Consider the following 19,973-nt stretch of genomic DNA (forward strand, 5'->3'; position numbering starts at 1 on the left):
TCTTCGATGACCTCCTCCGACTTGCCAGTTCGACGCGTACGGCCGCCATCCATGTCAGTGATATCTTGCCGAGGTCGACAATCATGATTGAATCTGCATCGAGCCAAGGATGACAATATACTACAGTGTAGTACTACCAGGTGAGTCCACGGACTAGTCCTACTGCCCGGAGACATCACCCACAAATACTATGGACGGTAGTTTGGGACAATACAGCCTCGCAGGTCAGGGGCATTGCAGGAGCTGTGGCGTACACGATGCACCGCAGGTCGGACGACAGGAGTGAAAACAGAAAAGGAGAAGGACGCGCCAAATCAACGCATTAACGCGCAAGGCCGCAAGGCGAATCTAATCGCGCAACTTCTTGACTAACGGTGTCCTGAAGGATGCCCTATCGGATGTATGTCTGAGAAAAGCGCCTGACTGGGGTGGACGATTGAATGCAGAACAGCTGTGACATTTGCCGCGGGGATGGATCCTACCGAGGAGGATGCGGAAGCTGAGGAACCTGTCACCGCGAACTTGAACATACAAGTCGGCAAGTACTGGTCAACTTTGCTATGTCGGCACGATAGCCCCGGTCCGTGTGAGCGGATGACGATGAAGCAGTGAAATCGGACCGGCGTGTGGCTAGCTTCGGTAACCAACCTCCCGGTCCAGTGTTCTTCGCATGTCTGAGGTGAGGGTGGTTTCCGATAACTACCGGGACATAGAAGCTCTAGGTCCATGACCGTTTCTGCGGTGACATAATCAGCAAAGTAAGAGATCGTCTAGTAGGGGGCGAGGACGTGCTGCGCAGGCATGGACGGGATCTTTGACACATTGCTGCCTTCGAGCCCATGGTTGCCGCACACTAACTTTATATGGGCCCAATGTGAGGGGCCGGTGACTTCCGAGTATCGACACCGATGTCGACAGCATCCGCTGCTCCCCTCAGTGCAGTTCCTTGCGGTTCATGATCGGATAAGCTTCTCACTGGCAGACGCCATCCCGACAGGTGTTATGCTCACCTATGCATGTCATTTCAGACCCGCCACACACCACCTATTGGAAGAAGATCCGCTCATCGCCCAGGGGATCCTAATGGAGAATTATTCACCTAATCAACCGCATCAGCATAACGCCCCCAGACGTAGTGAGGTATATGGCAGAAGCTTATATAGCTGCACCGATCCCGGAGCATTCGAGCAGGAGGCATGATTCCGGTACCCAAATCTTGCTACTTCCAAGGTGGTGTCCGGTCCCACACGTTACCACACGTCAATTGGTCATCCTCGACGAATCAGAGCGTGGGTGTGCGTTTGTGGATAACCCCTCACCCGGTTGGGTTCCGTCTGGCCTAAGAAAGTTACCGGAGTAGCTCTGGAAGCGACAAGTACTGTAACGAGCAGAAGCGAAAAGTATAAGTTCGAGCGGGTGCTTCTGGACCCGGAACACAACACACCTCTCCCCGTCCTTCGAATTGGTCCCCGCTACTCCACATGTGTTTCAACATCATCAGCTACGTCGAATGGGCCTGCGGCTTCCGTCGGTGCACAGGTCGCCACCCGGTAAGAGGAGGCCCATGCTCGCGCCTGATGCACACTCACTGTAGTTCCAGCTGGACTGCCGCCGGACGATCTGCCGGCTGAGCGACATGCACAAGACCGGAGTGCATGACTGCGACAACACATGCACGGGGAGGTTAATGGCTGTTTCTTCCCCTTCGTATGTTCAATGTTGATGTCTTCCTTTCTGCAGTGCGACAGAAGACCACCATATCGTCACCGACACCTACTCTGCCGTATGTGAGCAGTGCAAGCAGGCAGGTCGCGACGAGCATCCCGGTGTGAGGAAGGGAGGAGCTTCGAGTGGGATCCCAATGCGCTACCTCACCACCAACTACGCCTAGGATGTCTGTCAGCGTGGCAGATACTATCAGACGAGGCAAGTTAGGGCTAGTAGTACCTGTGTCGGCTTGAAGCTGAGGTGGACGTGATGGGGTGGAGAAAAGTTTGCTCAGGTGGTCGGATTCGTCATGAAATACTCATTCATACCACTCTGGTCGCGGTACTGGAACATGTGTATCTTGAACGTTGTTGAACTTACTTGACAGCCTCGTGAGTGAAATTTGAATGCCGCCTGAAGAACCTAGACCTGCGCTGTTCGGGTTGGTCATTGCAGATACATATCAACCTTGGCACTGAAGAACACACATGACATCTTTACCTAATTATGCATATATTCGTTCGTTGGCTCTGATGGGCAAGGTGGTCATTCCAAGGGTCCATCCCGCCGTAGGCGGGCCGCCCGGCGCTTCTAAGGCGCCAAAAACCTACCCAGGGTCGCCGCCAGGATCGTTCATCTTATCCCATCTTATCTGGTCTTATCTCATCTTATCATGCACGTGCACGTCCTTTGTGGACACACCCTTGGAATGGCGGAGCTTCCCATCAGGGCAAGGTGGTCATTCCAAGGGTCCATCCCGCCGTAGGCGGGCCGCCCGGCGCTTCTAAGGCGCCAAAAACCTACCCAGGGTCGCCGCCAGGATCGTTCATCTTATCCCATCTTATCTGGTCTTATCTCATCTTATCATGCACGTGCACGTCCTTTGTGGACACACCCTTGGAATGGCGGAGCTTCCCATCAGAGACCTTGCCCTCTGATCAGAGGGAAGCTCCGCCATTCCAAGGGTGTGTCCACAAAGGACGTGCACGTGCATGATAAGATGAGATAAGACCAGATAAGATGGGATAAGATGAACGATCCTGGCGGCGACCCTGGGTAGGTTTTTGGCGCCTTAGAAGCGCCGGGCGGCCCGCCTACGGCGGGATGGACCCTTGGAATGACCACCTTGCCTCAGAGCTCTGATGGTGTCTGCACACGTGACCCAGACCGGGCGTCTGGAGTGTCGCGTCTCGATCGCGCGTTTGAGTCCTCCAAGACTTGCTCTCAGCCACCGACCTCTGTTTCTACACATCGCTTCTTCCCTGGTTATTGCTTCCTGCATCTCACGCGCATCTGTTCCAATTACGATGTCTGCGCCACACACGACTGGCACGACTCATCTGGCCCCGCCACTATTCAAACACGGCGCGATAGACGAATTCCAGGAGTCGGGGAGGACAGTGTCTTTCGCGACGTCAGGGAGGGACGATGCCCTTGCCATATACGCCGCACCAAGTGTATGTCATTCTCCTGTCTCATAATTGTATGACACGAACCAACGCACCCTGCATGCATAGGCAGATCCGCAAGCGTCCCGCGTGAAGGCAGCCCGGCTGGGCGAACAGCATGTCTACCTTGCGAGTACCCAGCGCCCGCCTTTATCTGAAAGAAGGGTGGTGAGTCTAAATGAATGGTTATCATATTTCGGCGTCAAATCCTCCCCAGTTCATCATAGACACCTCCATTATCTTCGCTGCACTGCAAAATCTCCTGAAGAAGGCTCGCGCCACGAACACTGAGATGTCCGTTCGTTCACTGAATCTCCCTTGCTCGTCTACGTCGCTTAACTCTGCTGCAGACCCCAGAGTGACGATGATATGCAAGTGGTCATCAAGCTCGCAAACGACTACATCAACTTTTGCAAGGAGTGTTGTATGTACGCTTCGGTCAGTAGCCTTTCTTGTCTCCTCACCCGAGTCTGAAGATATTGGAACAGCAAAACATCACCCGTGCAGAGCCGCTCCAGCTAGATGCCGAACACTACCGACGGTTATACACATGCTTCTCCCTCTTCGGCGTGCTATACCTGCCGGAGCCTGGTCTGGAGAATGTTCCAATTGGAGATGAGCTGATGGAATGGCTCAATACGCACTTCATTGAGCCTTCTACACAGGAAGGCGACGAGCTCAGCAGCCAGGAACGTCCCTGGGAGGACCCGACATTCTGGCCATACCTCATCAGGTGTGTGCTCCACATTCTAGCTCTGTTCTGCGCTAACACCGTGCTGTCCACAGAACGTCCCTAAGAGGTCTGTCAAAGGCCTCAGCGTTCTTCCTCAACGTACTTTCTAAACACCCTTCGCCGCATCTTCAAAGTCTCGCACAACAACTCACGCCACTCCTCACGGACCAACCTCGCCTACGTCAATTCTCTGCCGAACGCGACTTTGCGTTAGCGTCACGTCGGTGGAAGGACAAGGTGAAGACTCTGCGCATCGAACTGGATAGGGTACCCGAGAGCGAGCGCGAGGATGACTTCGAGAACTGGTGGGATCACCTCAGCGATATCGTTGGCATCCTTGAGGGCCGCGGGGACGTTATTAAGAAGGTGTGCGCAGAGCTGGGCGCTGATTGGAAAGAGGTTTGCGCAGTCTGGGGCGTCTTTGTCAACACTAGGCTGAGCCGTGAAGACTTGCCGTGAGCAACCGTTACATTGGCAATTCGATCACAGGGCTGACGCATCTTCCAGTGAGATCGTTGCGCAGGTCTTGGATGAATTGCCACCGGATCCAACTGACCTGGAAGACATGGTCCACTCTTCTCTGTTCCTTGGAAAACCCAGGCAGGCGCTTTCCGAAGCCGCCCAGCTGGACATATGGCTCGCGGCACATCTAGCCGACCTGATGAGAGCCATAGAGCTTATTGACACAGAGCCTGACGAGTGGGTGTGCTCATGTCGCCGTTAGCCATGCACTAAACCATATATCCCTAGCTCCGAACTATCGCTGCGGCAATATTACGTCCTGGAGTATGCGCATTACCTCCACTCTGACCCAGCACTATGGCGAATCACCGTAGACTACATGTACTCGTGTGGCCAGATAGGGGGCGAGATGGCCGACCAGGTCCTCATGCGTGTGCCGCTGCATTTGCAACCGTCGAGAGACGCTGCGACATCGAGTGAGGAAGCCGTTCTTATCCGGGATGGTCAGCTCGCCGGGGTCCTCAAAGCCGTCATCGAGACCTGCCACGAGTATCAGCGGGAGGAGATCCGCCGGATGGTTTGCAGGGTAAGTCCGATCACGTGCGGCCGCTGGTTCCCGGATACTGATGCCGCGACATAGATTACAGCCCAGACGTTCATCCAAGAGGGCGAATTTGGCCTCGCGGTGTCTTACTGCACGTCAGCGGAAGATTGGCCCGGCCTCGGGCGAGTGATCGACCTAGTGCTTGAGAAGTACATAGTACAAGGCATGTGTGCTGCTTTCCTGGTCGATGTTCTCTGTAACAGAAGACTGACATGTGTCCTCGACTCCGGCTCTTCCTGAAGGCCCCGCGAGCTTCGCATCGCTCGTGGCGAATATAGCACCTTCTCTACACAAGGTCGGAATGGACGCAGGGACTAAGCTTAGGGCCCCTGCAGTGTTCTCCCACCGATTGCAATTCGCCGTGCGTTTTGCCGAGTTTCACCACCGCCGCGCGCACGGGGACGGCCAGGGTGCAGCTCTAGACCTCGTCACGATGTTCCGCGAGGAGATCGCCCCACGGTCATGGTGGGCCGTCGTTCTCTGCGACGCCGTAGAACTTCTCCAATGCAGTACGTGCTCTCCGACCGGCGTATCATAACGACATTGACTGATATGAATTTCCTGCATTTTTAGACAGCGCGATGTTGTTCACCTCTAACGATGCATGTCTGCTGATTCAGAAATTGGAGGAGATCCACATACGGGTGGCGCAAGGGAACGGGGACGATTACTTGGCGGTCCTCTCGAGGGTGGTCAAAGGAGGCGAGAAGCACGCTTTGCAGCAGTTGCAGGCGGTGCGACTGTCGCTCGCTCGGTACTACGCCCGGTGTGGCGCCATTGGCGTAGGAGGGAGACCGAGTGGTTGGCATCACTGAACTGTAATTACACATATAGCTGATACTGCGCTCGAAACCTCTCCTATCGTCGTTTTGCTCATGCTCATGAAAATTGCTGAGTGGCCGTGAGGAACACGGAGCGCCGTGAGCCTGGATGCAGGCCGGAGGCACGCCATGATGGAAATGTTACTGCTTGAAAGAGTACGCACTTCAGCTCGGCTCGCTGCCTCGTGTTCACTGGTGCAAGAGCAGTGTACACAGTGGAGATGTTCAGGAAAGAATTATTGAACCGCTAGGTGCTGGTTTGGGATAGTCTTGATCGACACCACGGCTTTCGGGTTCACGTGATCCAGTCCCCACGCGTACACAGCGACAAATAACGCGTCTGGCCTCCGATACCGTACACCTGCAGCCCAACTAGACCTCGACACTCAATCTGTATACTCAATTCCTTCTAATACCATGTCTGATGGCCCTCTGGACGTTGATTGCAGCTCACTCGAGCGTCGCTGCCTTGCTGAGCACTATCCTTTCACGTTCCGAACCAGTGCTCCCTTATGGCTCGCATGACGACCAACTATTACGATGTACATGCTTGGCCAGCAAGTATTGGCTGAGAACCTGACGCTCTGAAAATCTCTATGGACCTATGCTTCGAAAGGACCCGCTCACGATCGTCATCTATCCGACGGTAGGGTTGGGAGAAGAGATGGTGAGCTTCTGCTCACTTTTTTACGATACAACAAGCTCATCATCTGGCGGGCAGTAACGTTCGAGCCACTCAAGCTGAGAACTCTCACGATTGAGTAATGTGAGGCTCAAGTTGACGCACGTTGCGAGAGCAGAAGCCTGCGGGAGGCAGCTCTCTCCGACTACCGCGTGCTGCTCCCTTCGCCGAAGCTTCTGTCTTCATACTAGAATGGATCAACTGGAGACTAGGTTTGGGGTGAGGACTTGACTCTGACAGATTGCTAGCGGATAGAATGGGGTGAAGGGGTGCGTTGGAAGCGGGTAGGAATGGTTCTAGATAGGATGGTCGAGAAGCTCAAGTTTTGGGGTGGGGGACTGCGCGTCGGGTACTGGACCGGGGAAGATATTGTTCCCTGGGACCGCACACGCAGAAGCGGGTGGAGGACATGTGGTTGGTCTTCCCTACCTTGCCATGGGAAGCGGCGGAGGATGACCCTGGGGCACAGAACGGGACCGTAGGCCGTAGGGCTCACCCTGGGGGTACGACGCCGCAATAGCGGGGATTGGATTGAGGCCTAGGAGCTCACTCCGGCACTGAAGGGGACGACATACCTGAAAGTCGCCTCTCATTTCTCCCTGAACGATCCCTGAATGCTGCGTAAGCAACTCGGGCACAGGCGCTGGAATCTGGTGCCCCGACCGTCGTTGGCGTGTTGAGATGATCAAAAAGCTTTCGTTGGTTGTGCGAGAGAACAAGGGTTGAGGTGGCCAGGGGTATGAAAGGATGTAGCGGCCGTGCAGAGCGCAATAGGGGAGGGGGGAAGGGGGGTGTGCAGTAAGCTGGCTCTGGAGGAGCCCAGGAGTAGCTCCAGCTATCACAGCGCCGTCCCGACAACTGGGCGCGCCCCCAAGTCGGTACTACTTGCTTCCTGACTCTTGCAAGGCGGAATCTCTTTGATGCATATGCTCCCCATCGCTACCAGCTCATGCAGAGGGAGCAGAGGAGTGAAGTGAACTATGTGGAGAATAAGTGTCGTGCTGACCTAGGTTGAGCGTTGTCTGACTCACCCAATGGCTCTGCCTGTCGCGCCTCCTGCAGTCCTTCGCAAAACTACTTATCGTGGTTAATCCTCCGTTACTGCCCGAAAACGGGCATCCTGTGGTGCAGCGCACATTCGAGTACGGTGAGAAGATCGGCATAGTATGTCAGTTGCCCCATTCTGCCTCCCGATACCGATTCCAATCCAACAGAGCCCAGCGAGACATATAGGTATGTGTTTAATGATCATTACCACAAGTCTTCGGCGATAATCCGCCCGAGTCGACGCCAGAGGAATATGTACATACTCTTTACAAGCCCGAGTGTTGTTGCTCCTGTCGCCCCGACAGATGCAGCTTGCCGGTAGACGGTGCGTCTGTGGTCTTTGACTCTACGACACGTAGTCTCTCAGCACTGATGCGTCTTTGTTACCGCGGATCTCGAGACGGCTGCCGGGTATGTTCGTCACCAATGACGCGATCATCACCCAACCCAACGCTGATCATTAAATGAAGGGTCGCTCGGTGGATGGTTCGCCTCATCCCTAGACGACGTCCGGGGCCTGCTGACGACTGACCTCACTGAGTGGACGTCCACCGGCCCCATCCGTCGTCAAACCGCCGGCTACAGAGAAGCAGAGGATGCACTCACCACCTTGATCCGTAGATCTGTCAGGGACTGCAGTGGCGACCTCCACCGAGCGTAATTATCAGGTCGCTCGGCTATTGAAGATTCGTTGTTGGGATCACTCTGGTCCGAGTTTTATGGGCTATCCGCACTTGTGCAGCGTGCGTGCGGGAATCTATGGAGCTTGCAGTTTACTCACCCAGAACGAGCATGTGCATGATAGGGATGCTGAGGAACGGAAGCTCGGATGTCGGTCGGGGGATCGCTCCTGTGATAAGGAGGTGAGTCGTGCCAGCGGTTCTGAGGGGTCAGTATCCAAGAGTTGACTTGCCTGAGCCTCAGTCCACTTGGGAGCGTATGACCCTCCTCAATTCTCAGGAAAAGACAAATTGAGGCTGTGCTGGAGGACGAGGCGAGCTGATGGTGGCTGCAGCCGAGACTCGAAGGAACCTGCTTACGACGGGCCCGGACAGCTTGTTCGCTCTCCGCTACCACTGTCATCGTCATTCTTGGCCAGAAGCCACAAGGAGACCGACATACAAAGGTTTGTGAAGAGGGGAGTAGATAGAACTCAAAGGATTTCGTGCTGCCCGGCTGTAGTCACTGTTCAGGTCGCCTCGTTTTCCAGTGCAGCCTCAGTGTTCTCTTCCTGCAAGTTGAGGAGGGCTTGAGGCTGTTTGTTGCTCCTTGTAGTCTGCCTGACGCACCAAACAGAACTCCTCGTACGAGTCCGGGAGATGTTCTCCCCTGTGGTCTTCGAAGGGAGTGGCCGTATAGTCCAGCAGATATGGACATATTTAGCGGGACTAGGAAAGAGGAAGACAAGATGAAGGTAGTTGCGACATGAGCTGTATAATTGCGCCGCGGATGTAGTCTCCTGGGGCGATAGAGCTGCCGTGGGCGTCGGACAAGTTCGTCGCCAGTGCATTTACTCGAGCTGCTGACTAGTCAATAATCAATGGCAGCGGAAGGTTAACACCTTGTGGGCTGCCGCATACCATGCGATAAGGGCCCCTGGTTTTGCGTCATGCCTGACATAGAGACACAGTATATTACGGCTGCAACCCACCACAGATATTCGAGTAACGGGAACTGGAAGCAAAATGGGCAGTGGCACGTGTTCTTCGCGCAAGTTTAACTGGCAGAGCCTACCGGCCCCACTTCAGAAAGGTTTGTTGAGCTTTTGCGTGCTCATACCTACCGTGACATGCATCGATCGGGCTGGAAGGAGAAATTTCAAGTGGTCTTCCGCGATCTGTTCGTATGCAAACGGTGCCATTAAGGGCAACGAGACCCCACATATTGACACCATTCCTACGTTGCGAACGGAATCGCCATGGAGCTGCGCATGCCATGAAGCATGAGGCTGATAGTGGCGCTGCTGCTACCGACGTACGAGGCGTGCTGTGATAATCATACAAGTAACCCAGTATTCCGCAGAAGACGGGCCTACATGAAGTCAATCGCACGTTTCCGCCCTCTCTGTGGACCTGCAGCATCATTCCCGTCCTCTGCCAGATCATTGCCGCTGCTTTCCGTGGGCGCCGGCGCAACCGGGAGGCTCTTCACGACCTCCGGCGCAGGCTTCTCCACCCACATACTATCATCCTCCTCCCCCTCTTCATGCTTCTCCTTCCGTTTCTTCTTCTTGCGCTCCCCGTCCTTGTCCCGGTCACGGTGCTTCTTCTCCCTGTGTGTGGATGTTGGCCCGAAACTGGGTATGCTCCCGTCGTCCTCGACGTCAAACGACATCAGCGTCGTCTTGGCCCTCTTCTTCTCCCTGTCCTTCTTCTTTTCCTTGCTCTTCTCCGAGGCTCTGTCCTTGCCCGACTCGCGCTCTGAGCGAGGGACAAACGTCGGCTTGAACGTCGCCAGGTCAATCTTCTCTCCCAGTGCGTTCGGCTGTGGAGGCGGAGGCGCCGGGGTCTCAGCAGCCTTCTGTGGAGGCGGCGGCGAGAGGACATTAGGTACAGCTATAGGAGGCGCCGACTCGTTCTCGTTCTCGTTCTCGCCCTCGTCGTCGCTGTCCTCATCGTCACTAGCGAAGATCGCCTTGAACACGTCCATCGCCGGCCGCTCGTACGTGAGGATGTCCCTGCCCTGCGTCTCGTCCTCGCCTAGCCCGACATTCGCCAGGTTCCTTGGCCCTCCGCTCCTGGGCTCCTCGGCCGCAGCGTCTCCGCCCTCTGTGCCCGCAGTGATCATCGCAGGCGCTGGACCCGACGCCGGACCTGCGTCCTTCTGCGCTTCCCCAGTCGCAAACTCGAAGCCGGACGACGCTGCACCCGCTTGCTCAGCGATATCCGCCTCCGGCTCCTTCACGCCGAACCGCTTGCACAGCAGCCGCGCAGGCTGCCAGGGGACGGTCTCACGAGTGAGGCGGCCGAACATCCCCAGCCGCACCGCTCCCACCCTGGGGTCTTCCTCTTTTTCCTTCTCCTGCGTTTCGTCGCCCGCCTCTGCGAAATTGTCGGCGGGCGTGGGCTGGTGGAGCCCCTCGACGACCTTCGGGCCCATCTCAATGATGGCTCCGGAGCGGAAGCGGCTCGCCATGGCGCCTGACAGAGGTTTGAAGACCGTCGCGGACTTTGCATAGTCCTCGAGCTCCTTGTTGAACTCGTCGGTGCTCTGTCCAGGAAGCGGGCCAAAACCGAGGTTCTGTGATGATTCGGAGGTAGCGTCGGCCTGGTATGTGAGGAAGGCTATGTACCGCGACTGCTTCAGTGGGTCAGCAGTGAACGGCTGGAAGCCTGACAGCGCTGCTTTGGCAACGGAGGGATGAAGACGAGGGATGTGCACCCCGCCGGGTGCAGGCGGGGGCGGTCCCGGAGACGGCGGACGGGGAGCAGTGGATGGTTCGGTGGCAACTTCTGAGCGGGCGGTACGGAAGGATTGTAAGCGATCTCGATCCTTCTGTGACAGATACTCGAAGATTGAACGTGTTTTCGCTGGCAGGGGCGTCTCGCCCAGCATTGTTCCGCGCTACACAGTATGCACTTTCAGACTAGATTAACCACGGGACGATAAACAACTGACCTCGTCAGCGGACAATTGGCTTGCCTTCCACGCCGCGTGTGACTGAGCGGGATGCTGGGTAGCTCTCGTTCTGTCTGCGGGCGCAGGCTCGTTCTCCTTATTCTTGCCATGTTCCCATACCTTCTTCGGGTTTGGTTGCCAACCAGGCGGGACGTCCGGCAAGGGGAACCTGGGGCGAGGTAGTCAGTAATACTTTCATAGTTTAACTCGGTCAGAAACCCATACCATCGATCTTCTGAGACAGGCTTATCAGACAGCAAGAAGCCCTTCAAAACAGGTGTACCGTCGTTGAAGGTCTGCGTGATTCCAGGTGGCGCTCTCTTGTCAAACGAATGTCAGCCAGAAACAAAGGGCAGGAAATGCCTGTGCATATACTCACAGGTCCTCGCGCAGCCTGACGCGCGGCGCTCCTCGCGCCTATGCTAATGTGATGCTCGTCGTCGCCTAGCATGTTGTCATACGCGATCCGATTTCGAGCGGATGGGCCACTGCCGCCGTCATATACATCGATGTCATCTTCGTCTGCATCGTTCAACGCCCCTAGTCCAAACCCAGCTATAGTTCAACGTCGTGTCAGCGATGAGACCTCTTCTCACGCGGACTCCGGATTACATACCAGATATGCTTGGGCCAGAAGAACCCTTTTCTCCGCCTGCGCCATACCCGACGCTTTCGTGAAGTCCCATGCCAGGCATATACCCCAGCCCATGGAAATTGTCCTTCCGATGTGCGATGAGCACTGGGGTGTCTCGTCTAGGATATGTGTGCTTCTTCGCTTCCTCAAGGTCCTCTTCATCGCCCTCGACCTCTTTCGACGGGTCAAGGAAGCCCGCGTCTTGTGCCTTGCGCTGCGCATATGTAAGCCGGGGACCGATACCCTGCCCGACTCGCCAGCCCATCTTCTTCAGGATACGCGCTCCAACGGAATCTTTGGGCGCGGGGGCAAGGGAAGCAGCGAGCGCGGCGGTTATCGAACTTCACCCAAACGACATGTCAATCTCGACATACGTTCAGACGTGAACAATAACGAGAAACAACGTACTCTTCTTGTTCATCTCCTTCGCCACCCTGTTTCCGCTTCTCCGCCGCTGTGCCACCGAAATCCATCTCCTCGTGCTCGTCGACTAGCTTCCTGCTCTCTCGGAGCTCCGCAAGGTCCTCCTCATCCATGAAGTCTTCAGGACGTGCCGCCTTCTTCTTCGCGCGTTCGCTCCGAGACGAGACGAACGTTGCTGGCGTCCATCCCTCTTTGGACCCAACGCTGTTAAAGTATCCAGCAGAGAATCCTCCTGTGAACGCCCCATGTAGTCTCCTGCGCCCCTTCTCATCCCGCACCTGAACCATAGCTCCCTTGAATGAAGGGGATATGTATACGAGACAGAATGACATACCTCCTGCTTCCATAGCGGCACAAACTCTCCTGTGTCCTTGGACTTCTCGAGCGGGGGCAAAGGTGTTCCAATCTGTCGTGCGGGTATGTATTATGAGAACATGGGATAGCGAAGGTGGTCCTGGGGCGCACCAAGCAGAATGACTCGTTCGCCTTCGAGCTTGCTGTGTCCACTCCGAGGTCGTTGAGCTTCCGCTTCAGTCGGCTAGTCATCGTAAGCAGTGAGTAATAGGTGTATGGGAGTTAACCACCACCCAGATGGGTGTAGCGGAATCCAGAGGTCACGTCGACGTCAGAGTGTAAGTCGTCAGCGCTTCAGCGGCAACACACTTCGACGAGCGTCTACTTCAAGCGCTAATGTTCCTCCTTGATTCAACGACTCCGAGCCCCTTTCTCAACGTTGTCTACCTTCACTTATGTAGCCTCTAACCCGTATCTCATCAATCCTTGCGGTCGCTGCGTTTGTGAAATATCGGGAGCTTTAGAATGCCAAGCTCACGCTAACTGTACTGTATGGTTGTCGGGCCCCTTGATGCGCTCGCTGCGCCGGTCCCACACGGCGGGGAGTAGGTGAGTAGCAACATAGGTCATATGCGAACCTGATGTGAACTAAAAACCCACCGCTGTCAGATCGCTTCCACCCCGTTAGGGAGCCTGTGTACTTAAGGCCTTCTTGCGCATATGGAATGGACATCGACGTCGCCCTGAAACACTTCCCACCGCAGGATGATACGCAGCTCAACTGCCGTATACATCCACCGCCTCCCCCACTCAATGGAAGAAGTGCGGACGACGGAGATTTCACGCAGAAGAAGCGATTTGCATTCCACCGTTGGCGTTGGCAACATAGCCAGAGCACTTCCGCGCGCGAAAGGAACGCATATTACTCTCAAGAGCTCACGGCTTCCCAGAATCCCCGACCGACTCAGCATGTGGATGGATGTGTCGATGCCCCATCGGAGGTTCGTCAGTACGCTCAGCATGTCTTCCCTTGCTGACTGTTGGTCCGGGCTTGCAGCCATGTGAGCGCAGGAAGCACAAGCATAGTCAAGTTGGTCGAGAACTGCCATCTGGTCAGCAGTAATACGCAGTCTACGGGCCATTCTAGTCTCTTGCAGCTCTGGGGCGCCCGCCATCCCCGAACGCGCGCATACAGCCACCTTCCTGGCATGCGAATTCTCCGCTCATGACATAATGTGACTTCTTGGTTCAGCCATCCAGTGAAGATTCAAGACTGAGCGTATCTGGCAGATACGGTGCAAAACTTGGACGCCGACCCTCGTCAAGTCAAAGGTCACCGGACGGCTAACCAGCGACTGTGCCTGAATGGTCTCGCCGTCGTCCAGTCCGCGTCCGAGTCGTCGTACTCGTTGCGGCTTCGCTTAAATCTCAGTCCGGAGCAGCATCGGAACGGATTGAACCTCTCGTGCTCCGACAGTTCCGTCCTGATCGCTCGGAGCTTCCTGCTCCAGGCGGGTCGCAGCCTCTTCCTCTGGCCTGTTCCGTCAGTACGAAAGGCGCCAACGGGTCCGACGCAAATTCTCGGAAGGTCAAGCACCACGGAGCGCAGAACACCGTCGACCATCCGGAACTCTAGTCCGGACCCGTGGACCGTAGGCATCTCGCAGACAAGCAGTGCGCCAAAATCTGCAGAAGTGTTGTTCCTGATCTTCTGGGGCCTCCCAGTTTCGGGACGTTGCAAGGTCCGCCCTATCGCGCTCCGGCAATTTTGCCCTGCTTCCTTATCGTCGAAATCCAGAACCTCGTCCAGCGTTCCTGCATTTTGGCCTTTCCCGAAAGGATGCTGCTTTCGACTTGAGTCCATGTGTCGAAACGCCTTCGCCTGTCGTCATACTCTCGCAATCGTCTCTCTGCACTGGAGCAAAATTCGAAGTCGAGGTACGATGGAGAAGATAAGCGCCACTGATGGTGTACGCCTACTGCAAGACCAGAAGTGGTGAGTGGCACACATGTCGGATACTTACATGATCTGCTGTGCATCTAAGACCTCTCCTAGTAGTACAACACAAGGCACTCCTGGGATTTTGTTTCTTCTGGTCCACTAACCTCGTGCGAGGGTGGTCAGGACGGAGCGCCCGTGTCATTCTCCGCAGTTTTCGGGCTCTCGTTTTTCCATTTCCACTCGTGAACTTGGCACATTGGGAATCTTCTGGACCCATGCTCCTCTCCAATCCTCACACAAAAGCAAAGAAGATGGTCGTGTGCAGTCAGGGGCCGTCGTGTGCGCACTGCCGGCGGAGTGGTTGAGCAGGGAAAGCCACAACGCTGCGTCAATGGATCTGCCGTCGTTGCTCGGGGCCAAAAAAGGATCTCATTCGTGCAAGCGATCTGATGGGATCGAGCCAGGGGTTGACCTGGGGTCGCGGGAGAGCTGTTGCCATTCAGGATGTCGGCAAAAACGAAGTGCCTGGATGTGCGTCTCCAACGCCACGCTCGTCGTCCCACGCTGCGAACCCGCCCGTGACAATTTTGGCCCCACGCGCCCAACTGTTTAATACCGTTTATCCACCATGTCGCCGACTCGCCAACAAGCAGGTCCGTCCGTTTTTCCACGCTCCTTCCGTCTCCCCGCATTTTTCGTTCTGGGGAGCCGAGCTCGGGAGAGTCGTCAGGACGCAAGCGTCGGGCATCCCAAACTTGATGAGTGTTGTTCGCGTATCGCGAACGCGCAGTGAGCACTGCAATGTGGGCTCGGATGCGAAGGGATGTGACCTGAGTGGGAGCTAGTGCCATCAGTCAATCAGACGTTATCGCTGGCGTGCACAAGCTGCCGACTGTCCTTATCTTCCCCATGCTGCGTTCGGAAAGAACCAGGCGCGTCAGGACGCCATTTGATCGCTCGGCTCGCATTCGTCCGGTGTTATATACTTCCACCTGCCTCTCAGGGAGCTCTGAGCTATTTCTCTCCACGCACCTGAGGTTGACTTGGGTCTCCCCCTCCGTTCGTTTCTGGCACCCTCCCCTTCGTCCTTCCCGCCAATCCTCCCCCGTTCCTTCCTCTTCGCCGTTCGACCATGTCCGAACACGAGTACGGGGAGAAGCCCGACCAGACGAGCTCTGTTGAAAAGGGAACCGTTCACGACTATGTCGTGCAGCAGACGGACAACCGTTACCACTTCGATGCTGCCGACCTCGATCGGGTGCAGCGCAAGCTCAAGCAGCGCCATGTCCAGATGATCGCTGTGAGTACTCATCCCATCCCCTTCTATGACCTGCAAGGATACTTGGTTCGTGGACGGAAGTGCTGAAGCGGCCATAGATTGCTGGAACTCTTGGTACTGGTCTCTTCTTGGGATCGGGCCACGCTCTCCAAGCTGCGGGCCCTCTTGGTGCCCTCATTGCCTATGCTTTCATCGGTAGCATCGCCTACGCATCTCTCTGCGCCGTCGGTGAGATGACGTCCCATGCCCCCATCTCCGGTACCTTCCCCCACTTCGCCGCGCGGTGGGTCGACCCCGCATTTGGTTTCGCCGTTGGGTAAGCGCTCTCCATATGCTTGCCGAGCTTCATTCTGACGCCGTATACGCCCACCACGTGCCATCTAGCTGGAATTATTTCTACACCAACGCCATTTCCGTCCCTGTCGAAGTCACTGCTGCTGGCCTTCTTCTCACTTTCTGGGACCAGAACGTGCGTACCATTGCCACCTCGACACACGAAGCGAAGGAAACTGACTGCTATCTGTGCGCTTGCTCTCCTCCGCGTTGATAGACCAGCCACCAAGCTGGGTACACGGCTGCCATCCTGGTCTGTGCATGCGCTATCAATATTTTCGGTGTACGATGGTTTGGAGAGTCAGAATTCATGTTCTCGATCATCAAGCGTGAGTGTTTGATACAGGCCCTCCCGGTTGTGCCTTCTCGTAGGGGAGGGGCATCGTCTGACTCCTTTTGGTATTACAACAGTCCTTCTCATCACGCTCCTCATCATCACCGGTCTGGTAATTGACCTTGGCGGCGCTCCTGGTCAGGAACGGCTGGGTTTCCATGTACGTCCGTTTTCCTTGGGTCCAATGGCGCGATGTTGACTGTCCCTCTCTCCAGTACTGGAAGGACCCTGGCCCGCTTAACGGTGCTGGCCTTGAGCCCAACCACCCGCCTCTTGACCGTTTCCTTGGTATCCTCTCGGTGCTCGTCCAGGCCGCCTTCTCCTTCCAGGGTATGGAGCTTGTTGCGATGTAAGTTCATGCCCCAAATATCATGTGTGCTCCACATAACGTGCGCCTCCGCAGTGCTGCGTCCGAGACTCAAAGCCCTCGCCGCAACATCGCCAAGGCTGTCCGCCGTGTCTTCTGGCGTATCCTCCTGTTCTACGTGAGTTCCGATGGTCATCGGACACCACCTGCTCTCAGCTGACCTGTGCGCTTTTAAGATGCTCGGTCTCCTCATCACTGGCATGGTCGTCCCCTACAACGACCCGAACCTACTCAATTCCACCGGTAACGCTGCCGAGTCTCCCTACGTCATTGCCATGACCCGTGCTGGTATCAAGGTCCTCCCGCACATCATCAACGCCGGTGTCTTCACGTCCGCATTCTCCGCCGGCAACTCGTACCTCTTCTGCGCATCCCGTGTGCTCTACGGTCTTTCGCTCCGTGGTCAGGCGCCCAAGATCTTCTCGTACTGCACCAAGAACGGTCTCCCGCTGGTCGCTGTCCTTACGGCAAGCGCCTTCTCGTTGTTGGCGTTCATGAACGTCTCGTCCGGCGCTGAGACCGTTTTCAACTGGTTCGTCAACTTGTCGACCGTCGGCGGTTTCTTTGGCTGGTGGTCCATGAACCTTACCTACATCTTCTTCTGTGGGTGTTCTGCTATTTTTCACTCTTCCGGATATGGCTGACTCTATTTGTGTGTTAGACCGCGGCTTCAAGGCACAAGGCCTTGACCGTAAAAAGCTGTCATACCACAACAGGCTTCAACCCTACCTGTCGTACTGGGGTGTGTTCTGGATCACTATCCTCATCCTCATCAACGGCTTCGAGGTCTTCTGGGACTTCAACGCGTCTGGTTTCCTGACTGCCTGTACGTCATGTTCCACTCCCTGTTCGCCTTTCCGTACGCTGACCATACGTGTCCCTTAGACATCAACATCCCGCTGTTCATTGCGCTCTACGTTGTCTGGAAGATCGTCAAGCGCACGAAGGTCTGGAAGCCGCATGAGATGGACTTCGTCACCGGCATCCCCACCATCGAGGAGACGGAGCTGCCCGAGGTCGTCCCGACGACGATCCTCGGGAAGATCGCCGCGATCGTCTTCTAGACGGACGTCGGACGGGCCCCCCGCTGCGCTGTGTGCGCTGCTGTTGTGATTGTGATTCTGCTGTGGTGCGGTGTGTAGGTACTGTGTTTGTGCTACTTACGACGCTGACGACCGTGTTGTGCGATTGCGTCTCATTTTGTACTCTGGCATTTGGAGGCTCGCGGACACGGGCTTAATGTATAATTTACGATATCCTCCTCTTGCAATGCATACCATAAGTTATCCCGGACTAACGCTTGACGGAGTCGTTCATAATTTGAAGTCTGTTACGGAGCAGTTGTCTAGGGTGGAGGCAGCGGACGTTCGTGGACGCCTGGCTGCAGTGGCTGTGGAGCTTGGCATACCACTGGCGGTACAGTACACTGTACCTGGTGGCTCGGGAAGATAGCTGAACAGTCGATATATTGCAATTCGAGGACGATTTTTGTGCATTTTCCTCTTCCGATTCGATCGAGACTACGGTCGGAAATCCGTATTGAGTGACAGGCGCAAACTCCGTATGATCGAAGAATGCAAAAAAAGGAAAAAGAAAAAACGAATCATGGAGGAGAGTCGAGACTCGATGTAGACTCCTCAGCCAGCCCGGTTGAAAGCCTGCTCGAGCTCGTTCGCACCTAACCCGAACCAGGAAAGGACGGGGTGCTGTGCTCGTCGAGCTCGATGAGACGACTGGGTCAGTGGTAGCTCCATATCGCACTACTCAGACATATAGCTGTGCAGTGTTGGTTAACCATGATTGACTTGATTGCATTAGATTGTGAAACTGTGACTGTCCGATATATAGATGCTGGTGGAGACGCTAGATGCTACGATTATATAAAGTACGTACTAACGTGTGCAGATGAAAGTTCAAAGGAGGGTGGTGGGTGGTACAAAAGTGGGATACTTATCGCTACAATCAGTGTGGGGGAATACTGTCCAAGTTCCATATTACTTGTTCCGAAGGTTCACGGAGGTGGCCCATCCAATCTAAGCCGTCTCTTCAGGCTGGTCGTACTGTATGAAGAGGTCCTCCATTTCCGCCAGCGCGTGTTCGTTCTCCGGAGACGATGGCGATGCGTAGGGCGAGAAGAGTCCGGTGTACGAATCGGAGCTTTCAGGCTGGTCCACGAGCTCCAGAGCTGCAGCCTCGTCATAGACGTGTTCTGGAGACGATGGCGAACCGTAAGGCTGGAGAACCTCGACGTACGACATGGAGCTGCTAGGATCGCCCGCAGACCCAAGGTCGGCGTCCGGCGCGCGGTACAGCTTCTCAACGGGGAGCAGCATGACCTGTGAACGAACCGTCAGTTGCTGTCAACACGGAAGACAGAGAGAACATATTGCATATAGGGCAACACATACCTCGTCAGATGATCGTGCAGCCGGAGACCCTTGGTCGTGGAAGGTAGCCTGAAGTTCCGGGTCCGGGTACTCTTCCTGAGACAGATATCTGGACGAACCACCGTACACCTCATCTCCCTTCTCATTCCGCGAACCACCGACGTCGGCCTCCATGACGAGCGCGACAGCCTTCTTCCTGGGGCCGCGCTTCTTCCGGGGCGCAGGCGGGGCGATCTTCACGCCGTCCTTGTACTTGGGTGGTCCGGGGCGGTACTTGTACTTGGGGTACTTGCGCTTGTGCTCCTCCAGGGCCTCCTTTGCCTTCTTGTCGTAGTACGCCCGGACGGCCTTGGGTGCCTTCTTCCACTGCGCACCGTACTCCTTGGACAGCACCTTCTGGGGCTTGCCCTCCCCCTCCCCCGATAGCTTCGCCCGATCGCAGCAGTCTTTGCGGAAGAGGATCCATGAGTTGGGCGGGCGTGGGATGTGCTCCTCCTCCTCTTCCTCCTCCCCTTCAGTGGTGTGATCGATGGGCTCCGGACCAGCGGACGCAGGACGAGTGGAGAGGCGAGGCATGAGAACCTGGGCGAGGGGACAAACGACTCCGAGCGGGTGGCGTGGATGAGGGTATGGGAGACCTGCTATTGTCAGTGTGGGTGCTCGTGTGCTCTTATAGCCATTGTTCAGCTACCGCGGACGGACCAACTGAGCCATAGCGCATTTGGGCCCGTGTATGTGGCCCAGTGGCTCGTCGCTTGGTATGGGCGCTTACAAAAGACAGAGCGGCAACGGACCTTATTGTGCCAATGCAAGGCGGTATGCCTCGCTTTGGTCTGTGCGCCGCGCACACGAGCCGGC

At 55.9% G+C, this 19,973-nt stretch overlaps 6 protein-coding genes across 6 annotated transcripts; 3 read left to right on the forward strand and 3 right to left on the reverse strand.

Moving 5' to 3' along the window:
• The first annotated feature begins 1,451 nt into the window (after positions 1-1,451).
• Positions 1,452-2,098, forward strand: L226DRAFT_533757 (uncharacterized protein). Its single transcript, XM_067680536.1, has 3 exons — positions 1,452-1,550; positions 1,601-1,683; positions 1,741-2,098. The coding sequence occupies exons 1-3, from the start codon at positions 1,482-1,484 to the stop codon at positions 1,889-1,891; spliced, it is 303 nt and encodes a 100-aa protein (XP_067537279.1). The 5' UTR covers positions 1,452-1,481; the 3' UTR covers positions 1,892-2,098.
• Positions 2,099-3,014: 916 nt separating this feature from the next.
• On the forward strand, positions 3,015-5,835 carry L226DRAFT_559644 (uncharacterized protein; the record flags this gene model as incomplete). The annotated part of the gene is made up of 11 exons (XM_067683307.1): positions 3,015-3,164; positions 3,225-3,323; positions 3,373-3,449; positions 3,506-3,593; positions 3,644-3,888; positions 3,942-4,343; positions 4,396-4,587; positions 4,639-4,936; positions 4,991-5,117; positions 5,197-5,463; positions 5,528-5,835. The coding sequence occupies 11 exons, from the start codon at positions 3,015-3,017 to the stop codon at positions 5,767-5,769; spliced, it is 2,187 nt and encodes a 728-aa protein (XP_067537280.1). The 3' UTR covers positions 5,770-5,835.
• A 3,700-nt stretch (positions 5,836-9,535) lies between these two features.
• Positions 9,536-12,725, reverse strand: L226DRAFT_522213 (DUF1604-domain-containing protein; the record flags this gene model as incomplete). The annotated part of the gene is made up of 8 exons (XM_067678747.1): positions 9,536-11,068; positions 11,123-11,291; positions 11,348-11,442; positions 11,502-11,662; positions 11,739-12,097; positions 12,165-12,472; positions 12,514-12,585; positions 12,645-12,725. 8 exons carry the CDS (start codon positions 12,723-12,725, stop codon positions 9,536-9,538), a joined length of 2,778 nt encoding a protein of 925 aa, XP_067537281.1.
• Positions 12,726-13,754: 1,029 nt separating this feature from the next.
• L226DRAFT_383914 (uncharacterized protein) lies at positions 13,755-14,504 on the reverse strand. The gene has a single exon (XM_067674415.1). It carries the CDS (start codon positions 14,335-14,337, stop codon positions 13,807-13,809), a length of 531 nt encoding a protein of 176 aa, XP_067537282.1. The 5' UTR covers positions 14,338-14,504; the 3' UTR covers positions 13,755-13,806.
• A 903-nt stretch (positions 14,505-15,407) lies between these two features.
• Positions 15,408-17,880, forward strand: L226DRAFT_383916 (general amino acid permease 1). Its single transcript, XM_067674416.1, has 10 exons — positions 15,408-15,715; positions 15,793-16,010; positions 16,079-16,163; positions 16,245-16,356; positions 16,439-16,521; positions 16,577-16,710; positions 16,765-16,846; positions 16,905-17,331; positions 17,390-17,554; positions 17,614-17,880. Exons 1-10 carry the CDS (start codon positions 15,548-15,550, stop codon positions 17,790-17,792), a joined length of 1,653 nt encoding a protein of 550 aa, XP_067537283.1. The 5' UTR covers positions 15,408-15,547; the 3' UTR covers positions 17,793-17,880.
• Positions 17,881-18,530: 650 nt separating this feature from the next.
• On the reverse strand, positions 18,531-19,916 carry L226DRAFT_559647 (uncharacterized protein). The gene is made up of 2 exons (XM_067683308.1): positions 19,137-19,916; positions 18,531-19,064 (listed from the first exon to the last, which is right to left on the reverse strand). The coding sequence occupies exons 1-2, from the start codon at positions 19,689-19,691 to the stop codon at positions 18,762-18,764; spliced, it is 858 nt and encodes a 285-aa protein (XP_067537284.1). The 5' UTR covers positions 19,692-19,916; the 3' UTR covers positions 18,531-18,761.
• Between the last annotated feature and the right edge of the window lie 57 nt (positions 19,917-19,973).

Source organism: Lentinus tigrinus, assembly GCF_003813185.1.
Source record: "Lentinus tigrinus ALCF2SS1-7 unplaced genomic scaffold L226scaffold_8, whole genome shotgun sequence".
In the NCBI taxonomy this organism is placed as follows: Eukaryota; Fungi; Basidiomycota; class Agaricomycetes; order Polyporales; family Polyporaceae; genus Lentinus; species Lentinus tigrinus.